Source organism: Oncorhynchus masou, chromosome 30, assembly GCF_036934945.1.
Source record: "Oncorhynchus masou masou isolate Uvic2021 chromosome 30, UVic_Omas_1.1, whole genome shotgun sequence".
Classification (NCBI taxonomy): Eukaryota; Metazoa; Chordata; class Actinopteri; order Salmoniformes; family Salmonidae; genus Oncorhynchus; species Oncorhynchus masou.
The window spans coordinates 18784436-18809971 of NC_088241.1; the positions used below are offsets into that span (position 1 = coordinate 18784436).

The following is a 25536-nucleotide window of genomic DNA, read 5'->3' on the forward strand; positions in this document are numbered from 1 at the left end:
GACAAATAACATTTGATTTGTATTGATTTGTTATCACGAAAGTGTCAACAGCAAAGCACCATCACACCGCCTCCTCTATGCTTAATGGCGGGAACCACATATGCAGAGATCATCCGTTCACATACTCTGCATCTCACAGAGACATGGGGGTAGGAAGCAAAAATCTCAAATTTGGACTCAATGGACCAAAGGCCAAATTTCCACCAGTCTATGTCCATTGACTGGCTCAAAACGCATTAAGAAGGAAAGAAATACCACAAATGAACTTTTAACGAGGCACACCTGCTAATTGAAATGCATTCCAGGTGACAACCTCATGAAGCTGGTTGAGAGAATGGCAAGTGTGCAACGCTATCATCAAGTGTAAGGGTGGATAGAAGAATATCAAATATATTTTGATTTGTTTAACACTTTTTTGGTTACTACATGATTCCATATGTGTTATTTCATAGTTTTTATGTCTTCACTATTATTCTACAATATAGAAAATAGTTTAAAAAAATAAAGAAAAAAAACATGGAATGAGTAGGTGTGTCCAACATTTGACTGGTACAGTAGGTAGTGGGCAAAATGGAAATACCTGGGTAAAAAAGGGACAAACTGGTGAATCAACGGTAAAATCACATAAAGAGTAACCAGTCTAAATGCTTCTGAAATAACTAAAGGCAACATAAAATATATATTGTACTTCTAAACTACACGTCTAGATTTACTTAAACAGCAGAAAAGCAACAAATAGCAAGGAGATCCAACAAGTTTCACACTTTAATTGAGTATGGCTAATTCAGTGTTAACAATACAATACATACAACCTTACCACTGCCTACAACCTAGTGCCAAGATTAGAAAAAGAAAGTGCAATTGCTCAGTATTCTTCTAAAAATAAATATGTACACCAATGCATAATTGTAACAAACACCCAATGAAGACTAGGCTATACCAACTCACATTGGTTTCAATAATAAATATATTTTTTAGAGTCAACTTCTATTGTTCTCCAAGACTTGCATATTTTTCACATTTCTGACATTGCATAAGACACGACGAGGAAGCATAACTCACATGATCTTGCGCCTGTGGCCAAACATAACTTGGAGAGTTACAAGATCACACTAACATACAAACACAACTCCAAAGTGCCACATTCTGACTCTCGTCTTGTGTAGTAAACGGACGACCATTGCTGTTCTGGACATGGCTAATATAAAATACGTAATCAATGTACTACATCTTGAAATAACTTGGAAATAGTTCATTATTTAATAAGAAGTCTTCTAAAACTTTTGACCGGTAGTGTATAAGAACACCTACTCATTCAAGGGTTTTTCTCTACTTTCACTATTTTCTACATTGTAGTGAAGACATCAAAACTATGAAATAACATATCATTTAGTAATCAAACAAATGGTTAAAGATATCAAAATATATTTTATATTTGAGATTCTTCAAATAGCCACCCTTTGCCTTGATGACAGCTTTGCACACTATTGGCATTCTCTCAACCAGCGTCATGAGGTAGTCACCTAGAATGCATTAACAGGTGTGCCTTCTTAAAAGTTAATTTGTGGAATTTCTTTCCTTCTTAATGCGTTTGAGCCAATCAGTTGTGTTTTGACAAGGTAGGGGTGGTATACAGAAGATAGCCCTATTTGGTAAAATACCAAGTCTATATTATGGCAAGAACAGTTCAAATAGCAAAGAGAAACGACAATCCATCATTACTGTAAGACATGGAGGTCAGTCAATACGGAACATTTCAAGAACTTTGAAAGTTACTTCAAGTGCAGTCGCAAAAACCATAGAGCGTTATGATGAACCTGGCTCTCATGAGGATTGTCACAGGAATGGAAGACCCAGAGTTACCTCTGCTGCAGAGGACAAGTTCAGTTGAGTAACCAGCCTCAGAAATTGCAGTCCAAATAAATGCTTCAGAGTTCAAGTAACAGACACATCTCAACATCAACTGTTCAGAGGAGACTGGGTGAGTCAGGCCTTCATGGTTGAATTGATACATAGAAACCACTACTAAAGTACACCAATAATAATAAGAGATTTTCTGGGGCCAAGAAATACGAGCAATGGACATTAGACCGGTAGAAATCTGTCCTTTGTTCTGGAGTCCAAATTTTTGATTCCAACCGCCATGTCTTTGTGAGACGAGGTGTGGGTGAACGGATGATCTCTGCTTGTGCAATTCCTGCCGTAAAGCATGGAGGTGTTATGGTGCTTTGCTGGTGGTACTGTGATTTATTTCGATTTCAAGGCACCCTTAACCAGCTTGGCTACCACAGCATTCTGCAGCGATATTCCATCCCATCTGGTTTGGGCTAAGTGGGACTATCATTTGTTTTCCAACAGAACAATGACCCAACACACCTCCAGGCTGAGTAAGGGCTATTTTACCAATAAGTGATGGAGTGCAGATGACCTGGCCTCCACAATGCCCCGACATCAACCAAATTGAGATGAGTCGGACTGCAGAGTGAAGGAAAAGCAGCAAACAAGTGCTCAGCGTATGTGGGAACTCCTTCAAGATTGTTGGAAAAGCATTCCTCATGAAGCTGGTTGAGAGAATGCCAAGAGTGTGCAGAGCTGTCATTAAGGCAAAGGGTGGCTACTTTGAAGAACCTAAAATATATAATATATTTTGATTTGTTTACTACATGATTCCATATGTTTTATTTTATAATTTATGTCTTCACTACAAATGGAGAAAATAGTCAAAATAAAGAAAACCATTGAATGAGTAGGTGTTCTAAAACTTTTGACCAGTAGTGTATTGTCAAAATGAAACTCATTCTCCCAGCAAAACAATTATATCAACAGTGCTAACGACCAACTTTCAAGTACCAAGTCCATAGAGCAGCAGGTTACTCGTTAGTGAAAATAAGAACTCTCCTAAATCTGTTTTGCCAGATTAGCTTGGCGGCCAATCCCTTTGATTTATGCATTAGTACATGTGTCCCATGATCTGCCTGACAGAGGCAATGAAATCACAACTCAAAGATCTCATCCTCTCGTTCTCTCAGTTTCTTGGTGCATTTGGTGATGGTGAGGGGCAATGCACCATGTATGGCTTGCTGATGCATTCTGGGAGAGGTGACGACCGTGGCACTGTTTGACCTTGTAAATCGACGGTCTGTTGTCTTGCTTGTGGTACAAGCTTCCAAAGATGTCAATCTGTGATGGAAAACCCCAACAGGTGAAATAAACAGAAGTTTGACAAAATCATTATATGAAGAGCTAAGCACATAGTGTTTCCCAAACTTGCTGTTGCCGCTAGATGCAGTTCCTTCCTACAAATATGTCTCCATATTTTGAACCGTTTAAGCTTCAAAATGATATGACCCCATCACTCAAATATAAGACTTTGTTTGCCTCTACAATGACCACAAATTAATCATTAAGAGTGGACAAGACAAGGAACTAAATCAGACTTTTTTTTCTTCTTTTTTTTTACACAGAAGATCATACAAAAATATTTCCTGATCATCTTCTGAACTTCCCAATACCTTTCTGTTGCATGTCACTTCAAAGAATACTTCCTTCAGATTGAAATACTATCAGACTGATTTGCAATAGACTGTCTTAGCCCCAATTAAAAAATGGAAACATTTGGCCGTTGATTACATACCTTTTTTTTACATGGTGGGGTGGCACATTTTTTTTATATATATCATAATGGGGTCAAGGGACAAAAACGTTTGGGAACCCCTGATAATAACATGCTATTGATGTCATGACATCATCACATTGACACCCTACATGTTTAAATGGATATTAGCATTTCATCAAAGTTAAAGCTGCAAACGTTTTGGGCAACTGACCAAATTCAAATAGAAATGTGTTATAGATCTGTCATTCTCATTGAAAGCAAATCTAAGAACCTGTAAATCTGTTCTTTATTTCTATGCTTCCTTTTCTTAAATTTCGTTTTTTGCATATTTTCTCTTTCAGTTTTGTACACCATATTCAAACAGCTAAATACAATATTTTTGGTCATGGAAAAGACATTTCACAGCAGTTAATTAAGATGGTACAATGATTCTCCACAATATATGTGCTTGTTTTGTTACAAACTGAAATTAGGAAAACTATTGGATTTTGGTGGAGCGATTTCTGCATAGTGCATCTTTAAGGACTTTCAGACTGACCACTAGTTTATGACAGGACAGAATAGTACGGTATGAAGTGGGTGAATGAATCTGGGTGAATTTACCGTTTTTCTCCCTCTTGGCATCTTTTCACAGCTTGCTTGGACTGGCTGATCATACGATCCATCCTTTTTAAGAAATTCATTGGAGAAAGTTCTGATATGCCTTCTTGTGTCTTTTCAGAGTTGTTCACTGGCTTCCCATTTTGAGTAGAGCCTTCTGTACTTGTACTGTCCTGTACCTGGCCTGAGTCCTCCTCAGTCACATCTACCCCACTATTAGCATCACTGTTGTAGTCTGACAGCACAGGGATAGAAAGAGACTTCTTTACGAATATCGAGTCATTCGTGTACAGTCTATTTGCTCTTTTGATTTGTTCCATCTGTTAAAAAGAGAAAATTGCAGAATGTGAGTTTATGAAGGTAAAACAAATCTATCACCATAGCAAAAGCCTACAAATTACCAATTTTGAGTTGTCATGCAATAAAAACTCATCACTGACAAACTGTCTACTGGGGAAACATTAAAAATAGTCAAACAATTAGGAAGAATGTCAATGCCATTGTATAGCTACTCACGGATACTCCATATTTCAACGCGAGTCCTTGCAGCGTCTCTCCTGGTTGAACTAGGTGTTCAATTCGTCTTTGTCGTACCGGAGAAAGGTTGGATTGTACAAGACTGCCGTATGACCTCGTGCGGTTAACGGGGACTAGACCGTCTCCACTGGTTGAAAGAGGAGCCCGTTCCCCGTGGAACATGGTGGAGCTTGTAACTGGTAAGCTAACTAGCAATAGTTTGCCAGCTAGCTAAATCGCCTACCATGCGAGTATACAACTAGAAAACCCGTATAATCGTTATTATAGGGAGGTGCTAGCTAAGAGTGTTAAAGTACATGTAGCTAGTTTACCTTATCCCGTCGACTAGTTAGCTTCTAAACAAAAATTTACCATAAAGATTTATTCAGGCAGCTATTAGTTTCCATGGCTGCCGTGGTATGACCAACTCCCATAATTCCTCGCTGAAAGCAGGAAGTAGCTAAATTACAAACGGTTTTGAAGATGTTTGGAGTAGCTAGCTATTAGCAAATAAAGACCTTCAACTACCAAATATATTTAGCTAAGCCTAAATGTCGTTTAAAAGAGATGGCAATGATCAGAGTCAATTGAATATTCTCAAGGTAAGCCATCTTACTAGTTGCTTACATAAATCAGTTTGGACAAATGGAGCAGCTTGTGACCATACATAACTGATTCAAACGTCACTTTAGCTAGCTATATGGTAAAGTTTGTCATTTGTACTGTTTCATATTAGCTAACCAAGTATGTATCTAGTTAGATAACGTAGCTAGCTAACGTTAATTATTTATTTCCCAGAAACGGCGTGTTGCAGATCTCCTGTCCAATTTCATTCCAGAGGATGAGGCAGCCTTGATGAAAAATGGAAGGTGAAGCACCGGCATCATTTCTATCAACTGGAATTAATCCTTACCCAGATCTTAGTGTTGTTTTTATTTGGCAGAGCAAGCACTTATCATGAGCATCTGTATTTTTTTTCCTAATTCCCTTTCAGATACACCTGCCTTGTGTGTTCATACCGCCCTGTTTTTGATACAGTTGACATGCTGACAGTACACAGAAAGGGGAAAAGACATCTCGAAGGTGGTACATATGAATGATCAATTGTTTTCCCAAGCAGGAAGCTATATCAAAACCATCTGTGAAAGCTGAATGTACCAACACTCATCCTTTCTTTGCCAGGGATGAAGTGGTTTTATGGAAAGAAAACTCAACTGAAAAATGAGATATCTAAACGAAAACATGAAAACTATGTTCAAGCTGAAGATAGCCAACAGGTAAAGCTATATAACTAGCTCGGTTACTCAGTGAAATATTTTATCTTTGTAAACCTGAGGCTTTAGACTAATGTAAACTGGAGTGTTGACTATGTGTCATGTTGTTTTTTTGTTTTCCCCATAGGAACCCTCTAGTTCAGCCCCCCTGTTGACACAGACACGTAAACTTACCCACCACGCCTTATTGAAGACTGTGCCATACAACAGTTGTCACAAAAAGACAAGGTACTCTATGCTGAAAGTGATATGTTATTGTGGAGTAGTACCCTACACATCATTACAATCACATGTTCATAGACCCCTTTGAAATGTATTTCCAGTACAAAGTCTGAAAAAGGATCAACTAGTTCCATTCCAGACTGTGACATCAGCCCCTCCAGCACAAGACTATCATCACCACATCATACGTCAGTGGAGACGATAAGAGATACAGACATCATGTCCTTACCCAGTTCCAACAGTAATACAGCAGGTAAAGTCTAGATTTATTGTTAATAACGTTATCCTATTACAAATCTATAATGATTGTTCTCCCCTCTAACCCTTTTGTTCAATGCCGTTCATCCTCACTAGTCAATCAGGGATCGTGTCCAATCGGGAGAAATAATGAAGTGTGTAAGGAGTCTCAGCCAACAGCGACCCAGGAGTTGGAACCTATGACAGCTCAAAGGAGGAGAGAGATGGAGCATTACCTTAAATTGAAAAGGTACTGTGTACCTAGAAAGTCTTGACTCATTCAGCTTCACCACTGATCAGCATTTGTCATTTCATTCAAATTTCTCACTGGCTTCATGCATATTTTAAGTGTCATTTTTTTCAAATGTGAAGGCTGCAGTTATGTAAGTTCACCACCAGAGGTCAGTATGCCATCTTCACTTTTCTACCACCTCTCTTTCACTTTCTGCCTCAGTGCGGGATGGCTGCAAGACAGGAGTGGCCAGTGGGTAAAGGATGAGAATGTGGAGTTTGATTCGGATGAAGAGGAACCCTCATTGCTCCCATCCTCTCCCCCCACTGACTCAACAGAGGGCTGACGAGATGAGCAGCAGTGACCAGATCAACACCACCACCTTCCCACAATCCTTAACCCTTTCCTCAAACCCTGCCGCTGACAAAAATGTCCCGGTTGGACATACATCCGTTGACTCAACAGTTATGAAGTGCACTCTGTTGCGGTAATGACAACACTAAGAGCAGTACTAGATCATCTTGAACTGCCTCCATGCTTCCTTTGTTCCTTTGAACTGCCTCCATGCTTCCCTATCTCAGGGAAGATGCATTGGTGCTTGAGACAATGCTTTGATTGATTCTCAGCACCCTTTGTATTATTCCGTTTGCCCATTTTATTTAGGTCCAACACCTCCCCTGTTAAGGCTATGCTTCTGTGAGTTTACCATAAATCAACAGCATATAGGACAATATTACTGCTAATCTTGGTAGTGGAGCCACCTGTTAACATTATTCAGAAGGTTCTCATTTGTGACCAATCTAGACCACTATATATTGGATAACCTAGAGAAAGGGAGCGTGTGGACTTAGTTAGTTTTAAATGATGACGTTAAAGTGTGGCAAAAACGGAGTACCTGGTCATTATTTTTGAGCTCAGTGCGTGACTTCCACAAGATGTTTGGAGTGTTTGTTGACAGTTTTGACCTCTTGTGTCGATGCAGTCTTATGTGTCATCAAGACTGATGTTATGGAGTTAAATTGTCAATGCATTAAGTCATGTTGATTCTATCATGTTACTTGTACTTTTAGATGACTAAGCAAAACAGTTGTCCTCCATTGCTGACGAGCCACAATGTTCAATGTCTGTTTGAATAACCCAGATACAAGGGAGTAAAATAAAGCACTACTTAACTTAGAACTGTATACCAGGTCAGTCGCTAAATACTTAGCTTGGTACCCTACATAACTATAAATACACATGCACTTTGCTGTGGCTGAATGATCAAAGGGGAATAAATAACCCCAGGAATAGCATCTGGTATGGCAATACTGACCTTAAATCATTACAAGCCTGATCCCTGTGCCAAATGTCACTCTTTATGGATGTAGCTGTACCACTGCAATCAGGGTTTCAAAACCCATCTCCCAATTTATTCAAAACCTGCTAGGTGACATTTCTTTACAAGAAATTATAAATGTTGTTTAAATTGAGCGTGATAATCAAAACCAATTGCTTAATACAGGTATACAATGAATGTGTAGATGGAGATGGGAGCCACTCCAATGCTATGACAATCCTCAGAGGTTAGCAGCTGTTTGGTGAAGGCTCACGAGTCTCCTTGGGTGCATATGGGTGCCCCCTCCCCTTCAGACCCTTTTAAAAGTTGGTATATTCTGGGAAGGGTAACTCAAGCCCAGAGGACTAGGTTACATTCCCAATGGGGGGAGTAAAAATAAGTCAGGAGGTTTGGGGATCCGGCAGGCTCAATGAGGTATTGAATTGTTCCGATTCTCAAGATCTCGGAGCACACGGTATACTCTTGTATCTGCTTGTACCTTGTGTCAGCTCTGAATTTTGAACCATGGAAATTATGAATGTTGAATATTATGTACGTTCACATGAGGTGATGAAATGGCAAAAATATCACATTCAGCCCATTAAAACAATTATTTAAACATTTTATTTAAAGTATTTACAGATTTTCTTTTCGTAGATGTAGCACCACCACCATGTAGGAGTTCAGTCATTTTCTGAGTGTGTTTTCATGGCACAGTCTAGAAGCATAAATGACACTTTACAACACTTTTTTACAATGCTTTTATGATGAATTCAATGGTCTACAAAAAGCTGTTTGTGGTTAATGAAATGGAAAGCTTGGACACAGACATAGAAATGAACACCCGGCCTTGTGAGGAGCACAGAGGGTTTGTTGCGCCCCATTGACAAAGCTGTCCATGGCAGTTGTTTGAGTTGTTAGGTCCAAGGGGCTGAATTGATAGGCTTGCGTCTTGTGAGCGCAATCTCGTTGCTCCACTCTCATCTCATCTTACTCTCTGTTGACGAACTGGATAGAGAAAGAAAAGGAACAATATGAGTCAGCCAGAGTACATTATCAATGGTCATCCGAAAGCTGAAACACCTCAGTAACAGGTTAGAACATGTAGAACACCTAGGACAACTAAAAATGAACTAAAAATCTGTCATTATGTCAGAATTATAGCCACTTTCTGAGGGTATTATGACAGCCTGGTCACAAAAACCCTAACAGGAAGAATGTCAAGCACTTTAAAGTTGACCATGTTAAACGAAGCACAACTGAAATACAATAATTGACAGTCCGCATGCATTCTCAAGACACTCACTCATGTCATTGTTCTTGGTGATGGCGATGGCTGCTCTAGCCCGAGGCCCCTGCTGGGTGAAGTGGTAGCCAATCTTTACGATGCTGGAGTTGTTCTCCAACATGGTGGCAATCTCCATCTCACAGGAGTCCCCCAGTTTCTGTCTCTAGGAGTGGGGTGGGTTAAAGGATGAAAAGGACTTCAATAACCCCATAACCACACAAAATCACAGCATTGTCATATTATAAGTTTATTATAGTTTTTTCTATCGTCTTAATGTCTTATGAGGAACTCAGGAAATGTGTTTTATATTCAGTTGTTTACATACAGTATGTAGCACTATTCAAATGTATGTATTCATACTACAGCATACTTTCTGTATGGGTGTCTAACCTGGTTGTCAATCTTGATCTCGGTCAGTGTGGTGTTGTTGGCCATGGCCTTGACGATGGCATTCATGCCCTCGCAGGTGATGAAATTGGACTCGATGTTAAGACTCTGCAGAGTGGTGTTCTCCTGGAGCATCTCAGCAACAGCCTGATTCACACACAGACACATGTATGTTACTAGAGTCAGATTCATTAGTAACAGGTGAAAAATTACAATAAGGATGTGAAAATGAAGATTCTTTGTTGCTAGTCTGGGTGAGAAAGATGTACTCACATAGGCCACGGGGTCGTTGCTACGGGTAGCGGCAATGCTCAGATACTCCACGTGAGTGTTGCCCTTCATCGCCTCAAAGATCTCTTTCAGAGTTGGGATGGGAATGTCCTACAGGACAGACAGATGTCAATCACTTTATGCTGATTCAGTACGCCATAACACACAAGGCTACATGCTACCATCAAGTGATCTCATCCTCCATTGTCGAATTGGTCACGGCGTACGTTCAGACCATAGGTTCTAAAGCCCACATGGCTTCACCTTGATGTTGTTGAGGTTGACATCAAACAGGCTGCTGTCGTTTTTCTGGATCTGCTGAAGGGTCTCCTCCACGTTTGTGGGGTTGGGGGGCTCGTCTGGGAAGATCTTGAATACATCTGGTTTTACTACGCCTGAAAGCACAGGAGTATCACAGGTTAGTGTAAGACTTTCCTAAACATGTAATATACTGAATACCGTAGTAGGTATGTTCTGCTCTACTGGTCAACCTCTTCATACGTACTATTGATGCCCTCTGTGTTGGCGATGGTACCAGTGGTGCCCAAGGCGTCGTAGTACTGCTTGTTGCTCATCAGTGTGTACATTCCCAGAATAGCTGCAAAGAAATGGGACGGATTTATATATCTGTAACTCTCATTCATCATCCAGTAATATTTCCTCAGTTCAACATAATTAATGGTAGCTGTCAGCTGAGACCTTTAGCATGTTATTGTCCCAGTAAGTAATCACAAGGCCTTCATTATAACTAAACTGAGAGTGTATGTGATTGCAATTATTTATGAGGGCATTGTTTTGACAGGCAGGTCTCCCAATCTCAATTATACTCTACATATCTTCATGTAGAGAGGTGTATCTATTTCAACAACTGAATTGTACATTTACAGTATACACCCAACACTGTGCAGTACATTGTATCATGAGGTACAGTATTTACCATGTTATGCACGTGCCTACTCTGTGTGTCTGCTTGACCAGATAAGGACATTGTAGCCTTTCCTCAGTTCTCACAGAGTGAGCTGCAGTCACTGTCTCTAATCGCAGTGCCTCCAGGCCCTAAGGACGTTATGAAACCAAACAATGCGAGCCATGCAGACACACCAAGCCCAATGTTATTCTAACTGAAAATGGGCAAACATAATGAATGGTTTTTTGGCCCCTAATTTAGATGCATACATAGACAGAGGCCATTGTATTGTTCAGTTTGACACCACACCCTGGGGACAAGTACTTTAAATTCCAAATATGAGGGTGAGTTAGCACAGCTAAGCACTGCTAATTTTACAAGATGGGACGTAGAACAATGGTCTCCTAAAAATATTGGACTGGAGCTGCTGTTGCTTTGCTCAAATCCCCAGTAGAGGGCAGCACTTTGAATATCTCTCTCACAGTCTCATTAAAGACGGCCCCTCGCCACCAAACTGTGTCACACACCAACTGCTGTGACAGCAATCCCCCACCGCCCACGGGCTCCGACCTTGGGCAGGCTGGGAATTATGGGAGGGAAGGCCTTGTGAGGAGACAGGGATCCAGAGACAGCTGGTCTGGTGCAAACGTGCCAATGTCACCATGCTTGACTCTACAGTAGCTTTACAACCCAGCCTCTCAATAATAACCACAATTCCCCAAATACCATCAGTATTATTAAGAGTGAATAAAAAGCATCAATTAAATCTCAACTGACTGAGTCCCTCTCCCTCCCTTGCTGCTGGTGGAGCCGGCCAGGCAGCTATGCTATTGTGGACTCAGATCCAGCCCCAAACAAAAGAGTGACAGAGGCTAACGAAAGTTTAATCCTCATCTGGACTCCCTCCAGGGTCAAAACTGTGTTCTCGGTGAGGGGGTTAATGACAGGCTAATCTATGTGGACACACAGTTCCACTCCCCAAACTCCCCCACTGTCACTTTCCTTACGCCTATGCTCTGTGGCTGTGGCTCTGCCGTTAAAGGAAAAGCAGTTAGGAGGCCTGCCTCTCGGACTGAGGCTCCCCTGCACCGTGGGTGGATACGGAGTGGAATTTAACTATTGTGATAAACAGTGTTTGTTCTGGGCCATACTCTGAATGATATGTGAATAAGGGTGTTATGGTCTCACATGGTTGTGTAGCTCAAAAGAGGTTGAGGCGTGAATTCTCATCGAATTAGATATCATTGGGAAACAAAAAATGTACCGTGTGTTTTTTGGGTGAAAATCGCCTATATCAAATTGAACCATAAATAACTTTGTTGTTTTGAAACAATGTCAGAGAGCACATTTTGCAGATGCAGTAAATTATGCAGTCCTTGTTAGGCATTGATATGAAGTAAGCACAGTGTGAGTTTAAAAACAACCAACAAATCGGGTTGGCACTGTAAATGATGACTGCATATGAGACCAAAATATCTGTTCCAGCATTTAACATCTCCATTGGAAAAAATTTAACCATGTTGATTCAATTAATTACGTTTAAAACAAGGTTGCCTCTTGTTTGGTGTAAATTGATATAGTACCTTTACCCAACAGACAAGTCTTTGACTCCCTCCCCATCCCTCTTTCCATTCCTCCCTTCTTTTGGTGGCTCTTGACCAGCTTATTTTCGTGTTGCTGCTGAGCGCAGGGAATTGGAGCCCCCCCATGCCATGTCCCACATCCCATGTCTCTGCATGTCTGTATGTGTGGGATTGGGTCTGTGAAGCACTGGAACAATAATATTATGGACCAATGAGCAATAGAATAATATGGGCCTATGACAAGATAATAAAATAGGCCAGGGTCACTGTAAACAATTGGGTAACATTACACAGGGCCGGCCCCAGGCATAAGATTTTGAAAAAGGTCAAGTTTTTGCTGTGAGCCAATGGGGTAACCAAGGATAACCATGGGCTGTTTTCTCACAACGCGGGCGGGGCCACAATGTTCTATTTAATACCAGCTGGGAGTATTGGGCAACATCACATTGAAACAATGTAAGGACAGAGAGGGATAGGGCGGCAGGTCTGCTAAATGACAAAAATGGAAAAAATGGATAGGTTCTCACCTGCGATGTCACACATCTCAGCGTCTGTGGCATTCTTCAGAGCCTCCTCCAGCTCAGGCTCCAGGGTGATCTGCTCATGGTCGGGGATCTTTCCATGGCCCTCCTTAGGAACAAACGCTCTCCCTGGAGAGGGACAGAGAGAGAGAGAGAGAGAGAGAGAGAGAGGGAGAGAGAGAAGAGAGAGAAGTAGAGAGAAAGACACATACAGAGGGACCTGTCAGGGAAACTAGTATCCAAGGGGTCATGAGCAGACTGTAAACAAACAGTACCTATAGCACCAGGGGAAAACCTTTGTTCTCTCAGTATGTATCTTGTATCATATAGCTTTCTATTGAGATTCTAAAGAATGACATGATTGTAATATTCCCCTTACAGTGGATTTGTTTTTGTTTTAGTAAAACAATGATTTGGATTGTTTCTGAAAACACTAAGAAAGCCCTGGTTTATATGGGCTTTGTGAATAAACTCCAATAAACTACATTTTCTATTGTATAATTGTATGCATCTCATTTCCATATCAATGTTACACAAACCGCTAAAATTACAGTAGTGGAGTCAATAGTGTTGTTCAGTAATGTAGTGTACCGTACCTTTCTTCTCGCCAGTAAAAGGCACTAGGTCGTCCCTGTCCTCGTGCTCCAGAGCTGTTTTCTCTAAGTGATCCAGCAGGGCGTCACGGTCAAACGCCCCCGTTGGGCTCTTCTTGGTCTGGTCACGCTGGCGGTACCCGGCTGGCAGGATGGCATTCTGGGACAGAAACAGTAGGGGTCAGAGGGCATGTGGACATTGTACAAAGAGTTCTGAATCCTCTGATGTTCTAGTAGCTGGTTGTGTGAGACTGTGGTTCTTGAGATGTTGGAAAATGGATTTATACGATTTGTAACTACAGTATAAAGCTGTGTAATCACCAGGAAATTCCTAAGTAAGTCTTACAATGTCCGAGGTCAAGGTAACATGGGGATTATGTTATTGGCAGTGCCTCAGTTGTGTTGGTGTTCTGGGTGTATCAGTGAATCTGTTGTGTAAGGTACGCCAGGATTGTGGGCTCAGTTTTCAGGGCCACTCACATGTAAAATGTATGCACATATGAATGTAAGTCGCGTTTGGATAGAAAGTGTCTGCTAAATGGTACATTATTATTATTATACTATGAGCCTTGTGGATACCTCAGTCTTTGAGTCCCTGGAGTTATCCTTTCTACAATTAACTCCCTTATTTGCCACAAGGGGCCCTCTGGGGCCCTCAGTACCTCGGGGTCCATCTCCAGCAGCTCACACTCCAGCGCCTCTATCTCCTCAGGGCTCATCCCTTTGAGGATGGCATCCTCGTCGATGTCCCGTGGGTCGCTTTTTGACATATCTGCAGGCTGGCTGGGCTCCTAGCTTGGGTCACAAACACACCACACACCCCTGGGGTAGAGCAGGGCACTTTCTGTGGGGAGAAGCAAGAGAAAGGAGAGGATGCACTTGTGAGACAGGAATACAGATTGGACAGATCTTGACAGATATGACCTCTCAGATAATAATAGTGAAGGATACTATGTGTTGGTGTCCTATTAGGACTAGCCAGTGTGACAGAACCTGGGTAGCTAGGCCTTAAGCACACAAACTATTTTAATTTACTATTTACTCTCATGAGCAACTTATGTGTCACGACTTCCGGCGAAGTCGATGCCTCTCCTTGTCCGGGCAGCTTTCGGCGGTCGGCGTCGGCCGGTCTTCTAGCCATCATCGATCTACTTTTAATTTTCCATTTGTTTTGTCTTCTCTTCCCACACACCTGGTTTCAATTCCATAATTCCCATGTTGTGTATTTAACCCTCTGTTCCCCCCATGTCCTTGTCCAGAATTGTTTATGGTGCTCATGCACGTATTCTGGTGTGTGACTGGTTTTGTTACCCATTGTTTGTTTGTTCTAGTTTATGGTGGTTTTTATTATTAAATGGCTCTGTTGGAACACAGTTTTTGCTCTCCTGTGCCTGACTTCTCAGCCGCCAGTACGCACCCTTTACAGAATTCCAGACCAACTATATGGAGTCAGCAGGAGCAGGTACCCCGGGTATAGGGGTGGAGGAGCGCATCCGGGAGCATGCTGCAATGCTCCACCATCTTGGCACCGCCATGGACCGTGTTGTCTAGACAATGGACCGCTGGGAGAGACAGGGAGTTCTATCAGCGCCTCCACCAGCACAACCGGGGTCTCCATTACGCACCCCTCCTTCTCCTGGTCCCAGTGGGATTCATCTCTCCCATCCCCAGGAATACGATGGGACGGCTGCGAACTGCCAGGGGTTCCTGTTGCAGCTAGACCTATACTTGACAACTGTCCACCCAGCTCCTTCGGGCAGTGAGAGGGTGTCTGCCCTCGTCTCGTGCCTCACCGGGAAAGCCCTGGAGTGGGCCAACGGCGTGTGGGGAGAGGGAGATGCGGTTTTGGACCAGTTTGAGGAGTTCACCCAGTCTTTGACCACCCACCCGAGGGTAGAGCGGCAGGTGAGCTCCTCTTCCATCTGAGGCAGGGGACGAGGAGAGCCCAGGAGTTTGCCCTGGAGTTTCAGACCCTGGCTGCCGGCCCGGGATGGAACAACAGGGCCCTGATCGACCATTGATCGCTGCAGTCTGCGCCAGGATGTCCGTCGGGAGTTGGCCTGCAGAGACATCACCCTCACATTCGACCAGCTGGTGGACCTGTCCATCCGGCTGGATAACCTGCTGGCTACCCGCAAACATTCAGATCGTGGTCTGTTGGTTCCATTCCACCCCCTCTCCAATACCCATGGAGCTGGGAGGGGCGGTGTGCAGGGAGACCAGAGGGGGTTCCGTCTGTGGCCGCAGAGGTCACACTGCCGGTCAGTGCCGGGTTGGTTCCTCTGGGTAGTGAGGCAGCAGGCAGGGCGCTCTGACGTCACCCCAGGTGAGCCGGCACCATTCTCATCCAGAGCCCTCTGTTGCACATATGTTTTTGTTTGTCACTTTTCCTGAGTTTTCCCCACACTCCCAGCATAAGGCGCTCGTCGATTCAGGCGCGGCTGGGAATTTTATAGATAGATCGTTCGCTCATAGTTTAGGGATCCCCATTGTTCCCGTGGCTGTGCCCTTCCCCGTTCATACCTTAGATAGTCGACCATTAGGGTCAGGGTTGATTAGGGAAGCCACCACTCCTCTGGGCATGGTGACGCAGGGGGGTCACAAGGAGAGAATTAGTCTCTTCCTTATGGACTCTCCTGCATTTCCCCTGGTGCTAGGCCTACCCTGGTTAGCTTGTCATGACCCCACTGTTTCTTGTCAACAGAGGGCTCTCACGGGGTGGTTGCGAGAGTGCTCGGGAAGGTGTTTAGGGGTTTCCGTTGGTGCCACTATGGTGGAAAGTCCAGACCAGGTCTCCACGGTGCGCATTCCCCCTGAATATGCCGATTTGGCTCTCGCCTTCTCCAAAAAGAAGGCGACTCAATTACCACCCCATCGACGGGGCGATTGTGCGATAAATCTCCTGGTAGATGCTGCACTTCCCAGGAGTCACGTGTATCCCCTCTCACAGGCGGAGATGAAGGCTATGGAAACTCATAGCCACAGCGATTGAGTCAATGCACTGAGTGAGCTTCTTCATCAAACTAGATCTCAAGAGAGCTTACAACCTGGTGCGTATCCGGGAGGGAGACGAGTGGAAGACAGCTTTCAGTACCACCTCAGGGCATAATGAGTACCTCGTCATACCGTACGGGTTGATGAATGTGCCATCAGTCTTCCAAGCCTTTGTAGATGAGATTGTCAGGGACCTGCACGGGCAGGGTGTAGTGGTGTATATTGATGTAATTCTGATATACTCCGCTACATGCGCTGAGCATGTGTCCCTGGTGTGCAGGGTGCTTGGTCACTTGTTGGAGCATGACCTGTACATCAAGGCTGAGAAGTGCCTGTTCTTCCAGCAGTCTGTCTCCTTCCTAGGGTACCGCATTTCCACCTCAGGGGTGGAAATGGAGAGTGACCGTATTTCAGCCGTGCGTAATTGGCCAACTCCCACCACGTTCTCAGGGTTTGCCAACTACTACCGGAGGTTTATCCGGGGTTTTGGTCAGGTAGCGGCTCCCATTACCTCACTGCTGAAGGGGGGCGAGGTACGTTTGCAGTGGTCGGCTGAGGCGGACAGGACTTTTGGTCAACTGAGGGCTCTGTCTACCTCGACTCCCGTGCTGGCCCATCCGGATCCCTCTTTGGCGTTCATAGTGGAGGTGGACACGTCTGAGGCTGGGATAGGAGCTGTACTCTGTGCTCTCAGCGCTCAGGTACGCTACAGAAGCTCCGCCCCTGTGCCTTCTTCACGAAGAAGCTCAGCCCGGCGGAGCGAAACTATGACATGAGGGACCGGGAGCTGTTGGCTGTCATCAAGGCCAAGGCGTGGAGACATTGGCTTGATGGGGCTAAACACCCTTTTATCATCTGGACTGACCACTGCAATCTGGAGTACATCCGGGCAGCGAAGAGACTGAACCCTCGCCAGGCGAGGTGGGCATGTTTTTCACCCGTTTTGTGTTCACCCTTTCCTACAGACCAGGTTCCCAGAATGTGAAGGCAGACATTGTCCCGGCGGTATGACACAGAGGAGCGGCCCATGGATCCCACTCCCATACTCTCCGCCTCCTGCCTGGTGGCGCCGGTAGTGTGGGAGCTGGACGCGGACATTGAGCAGGCATTATGTGCAGAGCCCGCTCCCGTCCAGTGTCCTGCTGGGCGTCTGTACGTCCCGTCTGCTGTTCGTGCTGGTTTGGCCCACATGTCACCCTCCTCTGGTCATCCTGGGATCGGTCAGACAGTGCGCTGTTTGAGCGGGAGGTGCTGGTGGCCTACCTTGGCTAAGGACAGGAGGGATTATGTTTCCTCCTGCTTGGTGTGTGCCCAGTGTAAGGCTCCTAGGCACCTGCCCAGAGATAAGCTACACCCCTTACCCGTTCCACAACAGCCATGGTCACACCTGTCGATCGATTTCCTGACTGATCTTCCCCATCACAGGGAAACACTACAATCCTGGTTGTTGTGGATCGTTTCTCTAAGTCCTGCCATCTCCTTCCTCTGCCCGGTCTCCCTACGGCCCTACAGTCTGCGGAAGCCTTGTTTACGGCACTATGGGATGCCTGAGGATATAGTGTCTGATCGGGGTCCAGTTCACTTCGAGAGTCTGGAGGGCGTTCATGTAACGTCTGGGGGTCTCAATCAGCCTTACCTCGGGTAAGGTGAACGAGGTGAGTTACAGATTACAGCTTCCCCCCGATTACCGTATTAACCCCTCATTCCATGTGTCTCTCCTCAGGCCAGTGGTGGCTGGTCCGCTCCAGGAGTCTGAGGTGCGGGAGGTTCCTCCACCCCCTCTGGACATCGAGGGGGCCCCGGCGTACTCCGTTCATTCTGTACTGGACTCGAGGCGTCGGGCGAGGGGCCTTCAGTACCTCGTGGACTAGGAGTAGTATGGTCCGGAGGAGCGTTGCTGAGTTCCGGTGGAGGACGTGTTGGACCCTTCACTGCTGCGGGAGTTCCATAGTCTCCATCCGGATCGCCATGCGCCTCGCCCTCCGGGTCATCCCCAGGGCCGGTGTCGGCGAGCTGCTGGAGCGTCAAGGGGGGGAGGGGTACTGTCGATGACTCTCCTTGTTCGGGTGGCATTCAGCGGTCAGCGCCGCAGGTCTTCTAGCCATCATCGATCTACTTTTCATTTTCCATTTGTTTTGTCTTGTCTTCCCACACACCTGGTTTCAATCCCATCATTACATATTGTGTATTTAACCCTCTGTTCCCCCCAAGTCCTTGCCCGGAATTGTTTATTGTAAGTGCTTGTGCACGTATGTTGGTGTGTGACGGGTTTTGTTACCCATTGTTTGTTTGTTCTATTTTACGGTGGTTTTATTATTAAACTCCTCCGTTGGAACACAGTTTTTGCTCTCCTGCGCCTGACTTCTCTGCCGCCAGTATGCACCCTTTATATTATGATCTCCATTGAGTATTATTGTTGCCAGTCCGCAGCGTTGCCTCTGACGGTATGATGGTAATAATAACTGTATTTCCAGTGATAAACACACATTTCCCTGGAGAACCCTGCTGTCCACATGAATGCACAAATAAGCACTGCCATAACACACAAACACTGCAACATTTTAACCTAGCACTCCTTTTTTCCCCCGGAAACTGAACTGAAATGAACACACTCCTATAGAACTGAAGCTATGGATTCAAAAGGGAGAGGGAGAGAGCGAGGAACAAGGAAAGAAAACGTGAAAGCGAGGGAGAGAGAGTGCAGGTTCTTTGCTATTCTTAGTTCCAATGTGGTGAGCTAGGGGTATAGAGTTACAGAGGCGAGGATAGCGGAACAGAGGGATACGTTCCCTTATTTATCACTGGCTGACACCCGCTTGCGGCCCCACCCGTATTCCCTCTACACCCACCGGTGGACAAGCCCAGATAGAGACACAACACAGATCTGAGGTCAGTTTCAAGCGAGAGATGAGCTCAACCATGAAACAAACACAAAGACTTGGCACTCAGTGGAGGAAATACCACAACAATATCATACTGTATATAACTCTGGCGAAACAGGTGACTCATAGGTATGAGTAATGCACCTATCAAGTGTAGGGTCAAATCCATCTACATTTTCAATTTTAAATCTGCATTCCATTTCATATGGCTCTTTTTAGGAAATGCTTTCAGAATTGACCCTAATTGTTGACCCTAACCACTTGCAGTGCCTTGTGAAAGTATTCGGCCCCCTTGAACTTTGCGACCTTTTGCCACATTTCAGGCTTCAAACATAAAGATATAAAACTGTATTTTTTTGTGAAGAATCAACAACAAGTGGGACACAATCATGAAGTGGAACGACATTTATTGGATATTTCAAACTTTTTTAACAAATCAAAAACTGAAAAATTGGGCGTGCAAAATTATTCAGCCCCTTTACTTTCAGTGCAGCAAACTCTCTCCAGAAGTTCTCTGAGGATCTCTGAATGATCCAATGTTGACCTAAATGACTAATGATGATAAATACAATCCACCTGTGTGTAATCAAGTCTCCGTATAAATGCACCTGCACTGTGATAGTCTCAGAGGTCCGTTAAAAGCGCAGAGAGCATCATGAAGAACAAGGAACACACCAGGCAGGTCCGAGATACTGTTGTGAAGAAGTTTAAAGCCGGATTTGGATACAAAAAGATTTCCCAAGCTTTAAACATCCCAAGGAGCACTGTGCAAGCGATAATATTGAAATGGAAGGAGTATCAGACCACTGCAAATCTACCAAGACCTGGCCGTCCCTCTAAACTTTCAGCTCATACAAGGAGAAGACTGATCAGAGATCAGAGATGCAGCCAAGAGGCCCATGATCACTCTGGATGAACTGCAGAGATCTACAGCTGAGGTGGGAGACTCTGTCCATAGGACAACAATCAGTCGTATATTGCACAAATCTGGCCTTTATGGAAGAGTGGCAAGAAGAAAGCCATTTCATAAAGATATCCATAAAAAGTGTCGTTTAACGTTTGCCACAAGCCACCTGGGAGACACACCAAACATGTGGAAGAAGGTGCTCTGGTCAGATGAAACCAAAATTGAACTTTTTGGCAACAATGCAAAACGTTATGTTTGGCGTAAAAGCAACACAGCTCATCACCCTGAACACACCATCTCCACTATCAAACATGGTGGTGGCAGCATCATGGTTTGGGCCTGCTTTTCTTCAGCAGGGACAGGGAAGATGGTTAAAATTGATGGGAAGATGGATGGAGCCAAATACAGGACCATTCTGGAAGAAAACCTGATGGAGCAAAAGGTGCAAAAGGTGGCGCTACAAAGTATTAACTTAAGGGGGCTGAATAATTTTCCACGCCCAATTTTTCAGTTTTTGATTTGTTAAAAATGTTTGAAATATCCAATAAATGTCATTCCACTTCATGATTGTGTCCCACTTGTTGTTGATTCTTCACAAAAAAATACAGTTTTATATCTTTATGTTTGAAGCCTGAAATGTGGCAAAAGTTCTCAAAGTTCAAGGGGGCCGAATACTTTCGCAAGGCACTGTATATAGTAAATCAAACACAAAAGTTGACCTTTATATGAAGACAGTACGTCTACCATTGCAACCGAAACAGTTCTATGATAGCTATTCAAGGGTTACTGAGAAGCCCAAGTCAGTGTTTGGCAATCTAACACCCCAAGTCAATAACAGAAAACCAAATGCATCCATCAATTTTAAATCGATGTCCTGGGTGTTGAACACGTCCATTAGCAGCTGATTGTTGTGTCTAACCTTGTTCCTTTCTGCAGTGGTGTGCTTTGTAGCCCTTGATCAAGTTACAATGTCAAATGTTATTAGAGTGGCCACACACATCTTGTGACTTCTTGCAAACAAACACCCACACACCTTGTGACTAACGAATAGACTGCTTTCACAGAATGCTTAGTCTACCTGTAAATAGGGCTCTGGTGATGACAATACACTTTGACAGAACATCTAAAATTGGTAAGTCTTTTGAGACACACTGTGATTGTGTGTGTGTGTGTGTGTTGCCATGTCGTAATTAGTGAGCTATCTTAGAATTACAGTAAAACATACTCTTACCACAGAAATACGGTATAGTGTGTGTATAATAACTTGAAGTGTGGTATGTGTCCATGTATGTTTGTGTTCAGTGGAGGGGACACCTCGTCAGCACAGTGCAGCTCTAATGTGTTAAGCCAATGACACAAACACTGGATCAAACAGCTGAGTGTGAAAAAAGATGGAGGTAATTATGGAGCAAACAACTGTATGTACCTTTTAGTTCACGTGTTTCCCTGATTAAGGCGTAGTGCCAAGAAGCTTTGGCATTTAGTTTGTTCTCTTGCACATTGCAGGAACAACTTGGACTTGACTGGATGCAAAAGCAGCACAGCTTTCTCCTTTTCTAATTTGTATGGACAGATGAGGACAAACGTACTCCCGAATGTAGCCCAATGAAGTTGTAAAACAATAGGGCAACATCCAAAAATGAATCTCCTGATTCAACTGCACCGAAACCCTTGAGCCCATGAGGTTTGTTTGAATAAATAGGCTGCATATACTATCGCTCTGAGTTTTACAACGCCCTGGCCTCAGTATACAACACTACCAAGTGCAGAGGTTTTACTGTGTATGAATGAGACTATACCAATTCAGCACAACAAGTGTTCAATCAGAAACCTTTAAAAGACTTCTGACAAATGGGCTTGATAAGTGGTCAAGAGGCAGAATGCCATGTTTTGATTCATTGTGTCATTTTAATGCGCTTTTAACCAATCAGAATTCAGGATTTAATGAGCATATTTAATATTCTGGGAGACGTCATACTGTAAAGTAGTGCGCAGACACCTGTCCATAGTATTCCCATTGGGTTTATATGGGAACCAACCTAGTATCTGAGCGGAACAGTGTCACCTGTCAACGCCAGCTGGATCAGGACATTTCTTTCCATCCGGAATCCCAACCCTTCCCTTTATCTGGGTTATCACTGGCTAAGAGATTCTCTTGTGAAAGATAGTTATTTCATGACTACCCACTACTAAACAACATACCACTTCAAGCAGCTTTATCTTAGTTGTGGCCGCTAACCATCTGAGGAGTTGGTTAGTAAAATTTCAGCGACCTGTGCCGCTCGGTGGACCTCTTGTTTAGCCAATCAAAACTTCAGGAAACTGACACCTGGCTGCACAGATAGCCACACAGAGCACACCTGTTGAGAGGAGTGGGGACCACCAAACTGATGCATCCCCCTATATTCATCATGGCTTTAAGTTAATTTCCCATCAACTGCATGGCATGGTGGCCATGATGTCACATGATGTTGTGTTGGAGAGGCTCTGCTTTTTCCACTGGTGGCATCTGGTTCTGACAACTCTCACTCTCACTTTGTAATCTCAGCTACTCTGTGCAGGTCCACTAAAATCTTGTGGAGCCTTGGGACCAAATAAAGGGTCCACAATCTGTATGGTGATGTCCCATTCCAAGTTCATGATCCCACAAAATCCAAGTCTCTGAGAGGTACAAAGTTCCAACAACTCATACAAAACAACTGTCTTGTTGTACAGTCCAAAATGGCTGTACGTACAGACAAGCCACATGACTTGGGTGAAACTGGAATGATCATTAGAGAGAGGGCCCTAAGTGTCAAAGCAGTGAGTCACTCCTCCGGTTGACACATTAGAAGATTTCACACTAGTTGCGGGTTGACTCCTCCAGGTCTTACTGCACAAGTTCCAAATCAACCACAACTTAATTTTAGCTTCACAGATCAGCTACTTCCAACGGTGTAAATCTTCCCCGGCTTGTGTTGCGGCCTTCACCCCACACTGGAGTTCCACTTGGAGGACTAAAAGCAACATGACTGAGAATATCTTCTACTGTCCAACATGGGAGGGTTGTTCAATTGAATTGTGGGGGGGGAAAGATGCAAAGTTACCTGAAAAATGTTAATGGTCATATTTTTATTTTGCTGAAGAAACTGGTATTTGCCATTTGCCATAAATACATGTTTTGATGACAACACACCAATATGGAAGTTTTCATAGCCTGAAAGCAATGGAATTGTTTTTCAAATACAAACAACTGTTCAGAAAAGAGTACGAACTATTGAATAGGTGGGAATGTATCTTTACAGCAATTCAAGGGCATTGTAATTCAGTTCCAATGCGTCTCTAAGATGCCGTAAGTCCACATCGTTAGCCACGGTGAAGACACATTTTTTGCCTGTTTTAAAGACTTTAACACAAATCAGCCTCAACTGGCCCCAGAGACGACTTCATTCAGCCAACACAGCTATTCAAACGCCATGTGTTGCAGTGAAGTTAGCTGGGAGGGGGGGTGGGGGTGAGGGACACCCCTTTAAATCTACCATCCCCTGAGACAACACCACAAAAGTGTATAGTGATAGACAGCTATGAGATGACTTAACCACAGCATACCAGCAAAAGATCTTCAATTGAGTGACAATACTTTAGCTTAGGGTTTCACTGGACTCCCATAGAAGAAACAGGGAGAAGTCTTTGCATACTTCCAGTCAGATGAAAATGTATTTCATTTTGGCTGAGCGTTGGTCAGTCGACCTTCATCAGAGCACTGGACTCCCATAGGAAATACCCAACTGTCAACTGTCAAAGTCATGGACAAAATAATCCAAGGCAATTAGAAGACCAACACACCAACTTCTACAGTCAAAGTTAATTATTCAAGCAATACCAACATAAACCCAATGTTGGATGAAATTAACCTGCTATAAAGTTGTTCAATTCTAATGTTGTCAAACTATATTCACATACTCGTCTCCCTAACTTTTCTGTCTCTGACACAGTCTCTCACACACAAACACATGCACATTGGGTAAAGCTTAGCCCCAAGCAGACACATAGAGAGAGAAAGAGAGGGAGAGAGAGAGATTAAAGAAAGGGCCACCCTCATGCCAACGGTATCCCCACAGTTGAGAGAGAAGCAGCCTCCCACCTACCTTCACAGAGTTGCAGTGCTGGAGCCCTCTACAAGGCAAAGCCTGCTGTTGGAACCCGAGAATGGTGTTTCTCTTTTTTCTATCCCCTCCCACCGTTTTTCTTTTTTCTATAACCCCCTCCCCTCCTCTCCCCTCCACTCCCTTCTCCTATCCCCCCCTCCCCTCTCCTCTCTCGCTGTACAGCCTTCTATGCTGAGACAGGGATACTGGCAGCACTTTGAGAGGTCAGCATTTTATTATTCTGGCTTTGCAAGAGTGACTGTGAATCACTGAGCAGAGTAAGAGGAAGAGGAAGAGGGAGGGAGGGAGTTAAGCGATGCCAATGTGCTAATCAGTGCCTCAATTAATAGAGGGGTGTGTAGTGTAGTAGGTAACAGGGACATCTACTGGTGCTTTCTGAATCTCTGACAAAAGTTGTAACTACAGCTTATCAAGTTAAGACAGTATACAGTGGTACTCTGCGGTATTCATAAATCCTATCGTACCTTTACTCAACATCTCCATCCCAGACTCCACTTTAATAATACTGCTAGGCTAGGTTACTGCATTTAGAGACAACATGTGATTTGAGTATGAGAGGGGCCTCCTTGTCCAATAGGGTCATCAGATGAATCCATGTTACTGACCAACACTGGGGTGGCCTAAACTGTGAACTTCCAGTGACCTGAAACAAATAGAAAATGACATGGAGGAGAGTTCCAAGGGGTTGGCTACCTAAGCGTTAGTGAACAGGAGGGTTAATGCAAGCTTCACAAAGTAGCTCTAGGGGTCAGTGTTATGGTCAGTTGATATTTTTAGGAAGAGATTAAGGGACAGGATAAGGATTTTAGACCTGGGTTCTAATAACTGTCACTACAGTCTTTATCTCTTCCCTTATGTAGATATATTCCTTGCCATCCTTTCAAGTTCTTTGATTCGTTCTCTTTGTCGATGCATGTTTCCTTCACTGTGAAGAACTGTGGGCTAAGCACCAATAACTGTACTGGGCCTATCTGTAAGATGTAATTGTGCCTCTATAAGCTATATTCAGTTGGTTCTGTAGTCTTGCTTGCCAGATTCATG

General features: G+C 43.9%; 3 protein-coding genes across 4 annotated transcripts; 1 reads left to right on the plus strand and 2 right to left on the minus strand.

The window, feature by feature from the left end:
- Positions 1 to 752: 752 nt before the first annotated feature.
- On the minus strand, positions 753 to 4915 carry LOC135522235 (lysM and putative peptidoglycan-binding domain-containing protein 1-like). Its single transcript, XM_064948313.1, has 3 exons — positions 4733 to 4915; positions 4220 to 4536; positions 753 to 3180 (listed from the first exon to the last, which is right to left on the minus strand). The coding sequence occupies exons 1-3, from the start codon at positions 4913 to 4915 to the stop codon at positions 2994 to 2996; spliced, it is 687 nt and encodes a 228-aa protein (XP_064804385.1). The 3' UTR covers positions 753 to 2993.
- Positions 4840 to 8641, plus strand: scnm1 (sodium channel modifier 1). Of its 2 annotated transcripts, none has more exons than XM_064948312.1 (8): positions 4840 to 4932; positions 5531 to 5601; positions 5727 to 5815; positions 5915 to 6009; positions 6134 to 6234; positions 6330 to 6481; positions 6583 to 6715; positions 6920 to 8641. In XM_064948312.1, the coding sequence occupies exons 2-8, from the start codon at positions 5588 to 5590 to the stop codon at positions 7041 to 7043; spliced, it is 708 nt and encodes a 235-aa protein (XP_064804384.1). In that variant the 5' UTR covers positions 4840 to 4932; positions 5531 to 5587; the 3' UTR covers positions 7044 to 8641. The 2 variants fall into 2 exon arrangements, with proteins under 2 accessions (XP_064804384.1, XP_064804383.1); XM_064948311.1 differs by lacking the exon at positions 4840 to 4932 and adding an exon at positions 5177 to 5334.
- On the minus strand, positions 8621 to 24584 carry tmod4 (tropomodulin 4 (muscle)). Its single transcript, XM_064948310.1, has 10 exons — positions 24475 to 24584; positions 14227 to 14408; positions 13568 to 13724; positions 12978 to 13100; positions 10466 to 10558; positions 10225 to 10355; positions 9964 to 10071; positions 9694 to 9837; positions 9322 to 9466; positions 8621 to 9023 (listed from the first exon to the last, which is right to left on the minus strand). The coding sequence occupies exons 2-10, from the start codon at positions 14332 to 14334 to the stop codon at positions 9001 to 9003; spliced, it is 1032 nt and encodes a 343-aa protein (XP_064804382.1). The 5' UTR covers positions 14335 to 14408; positions 24475 to 24584; the 3' UTR covers positions 8621 to 9000.
- Between the last annotated feature and the right edge of the window lie 952 nt (positions 24585 to 25536).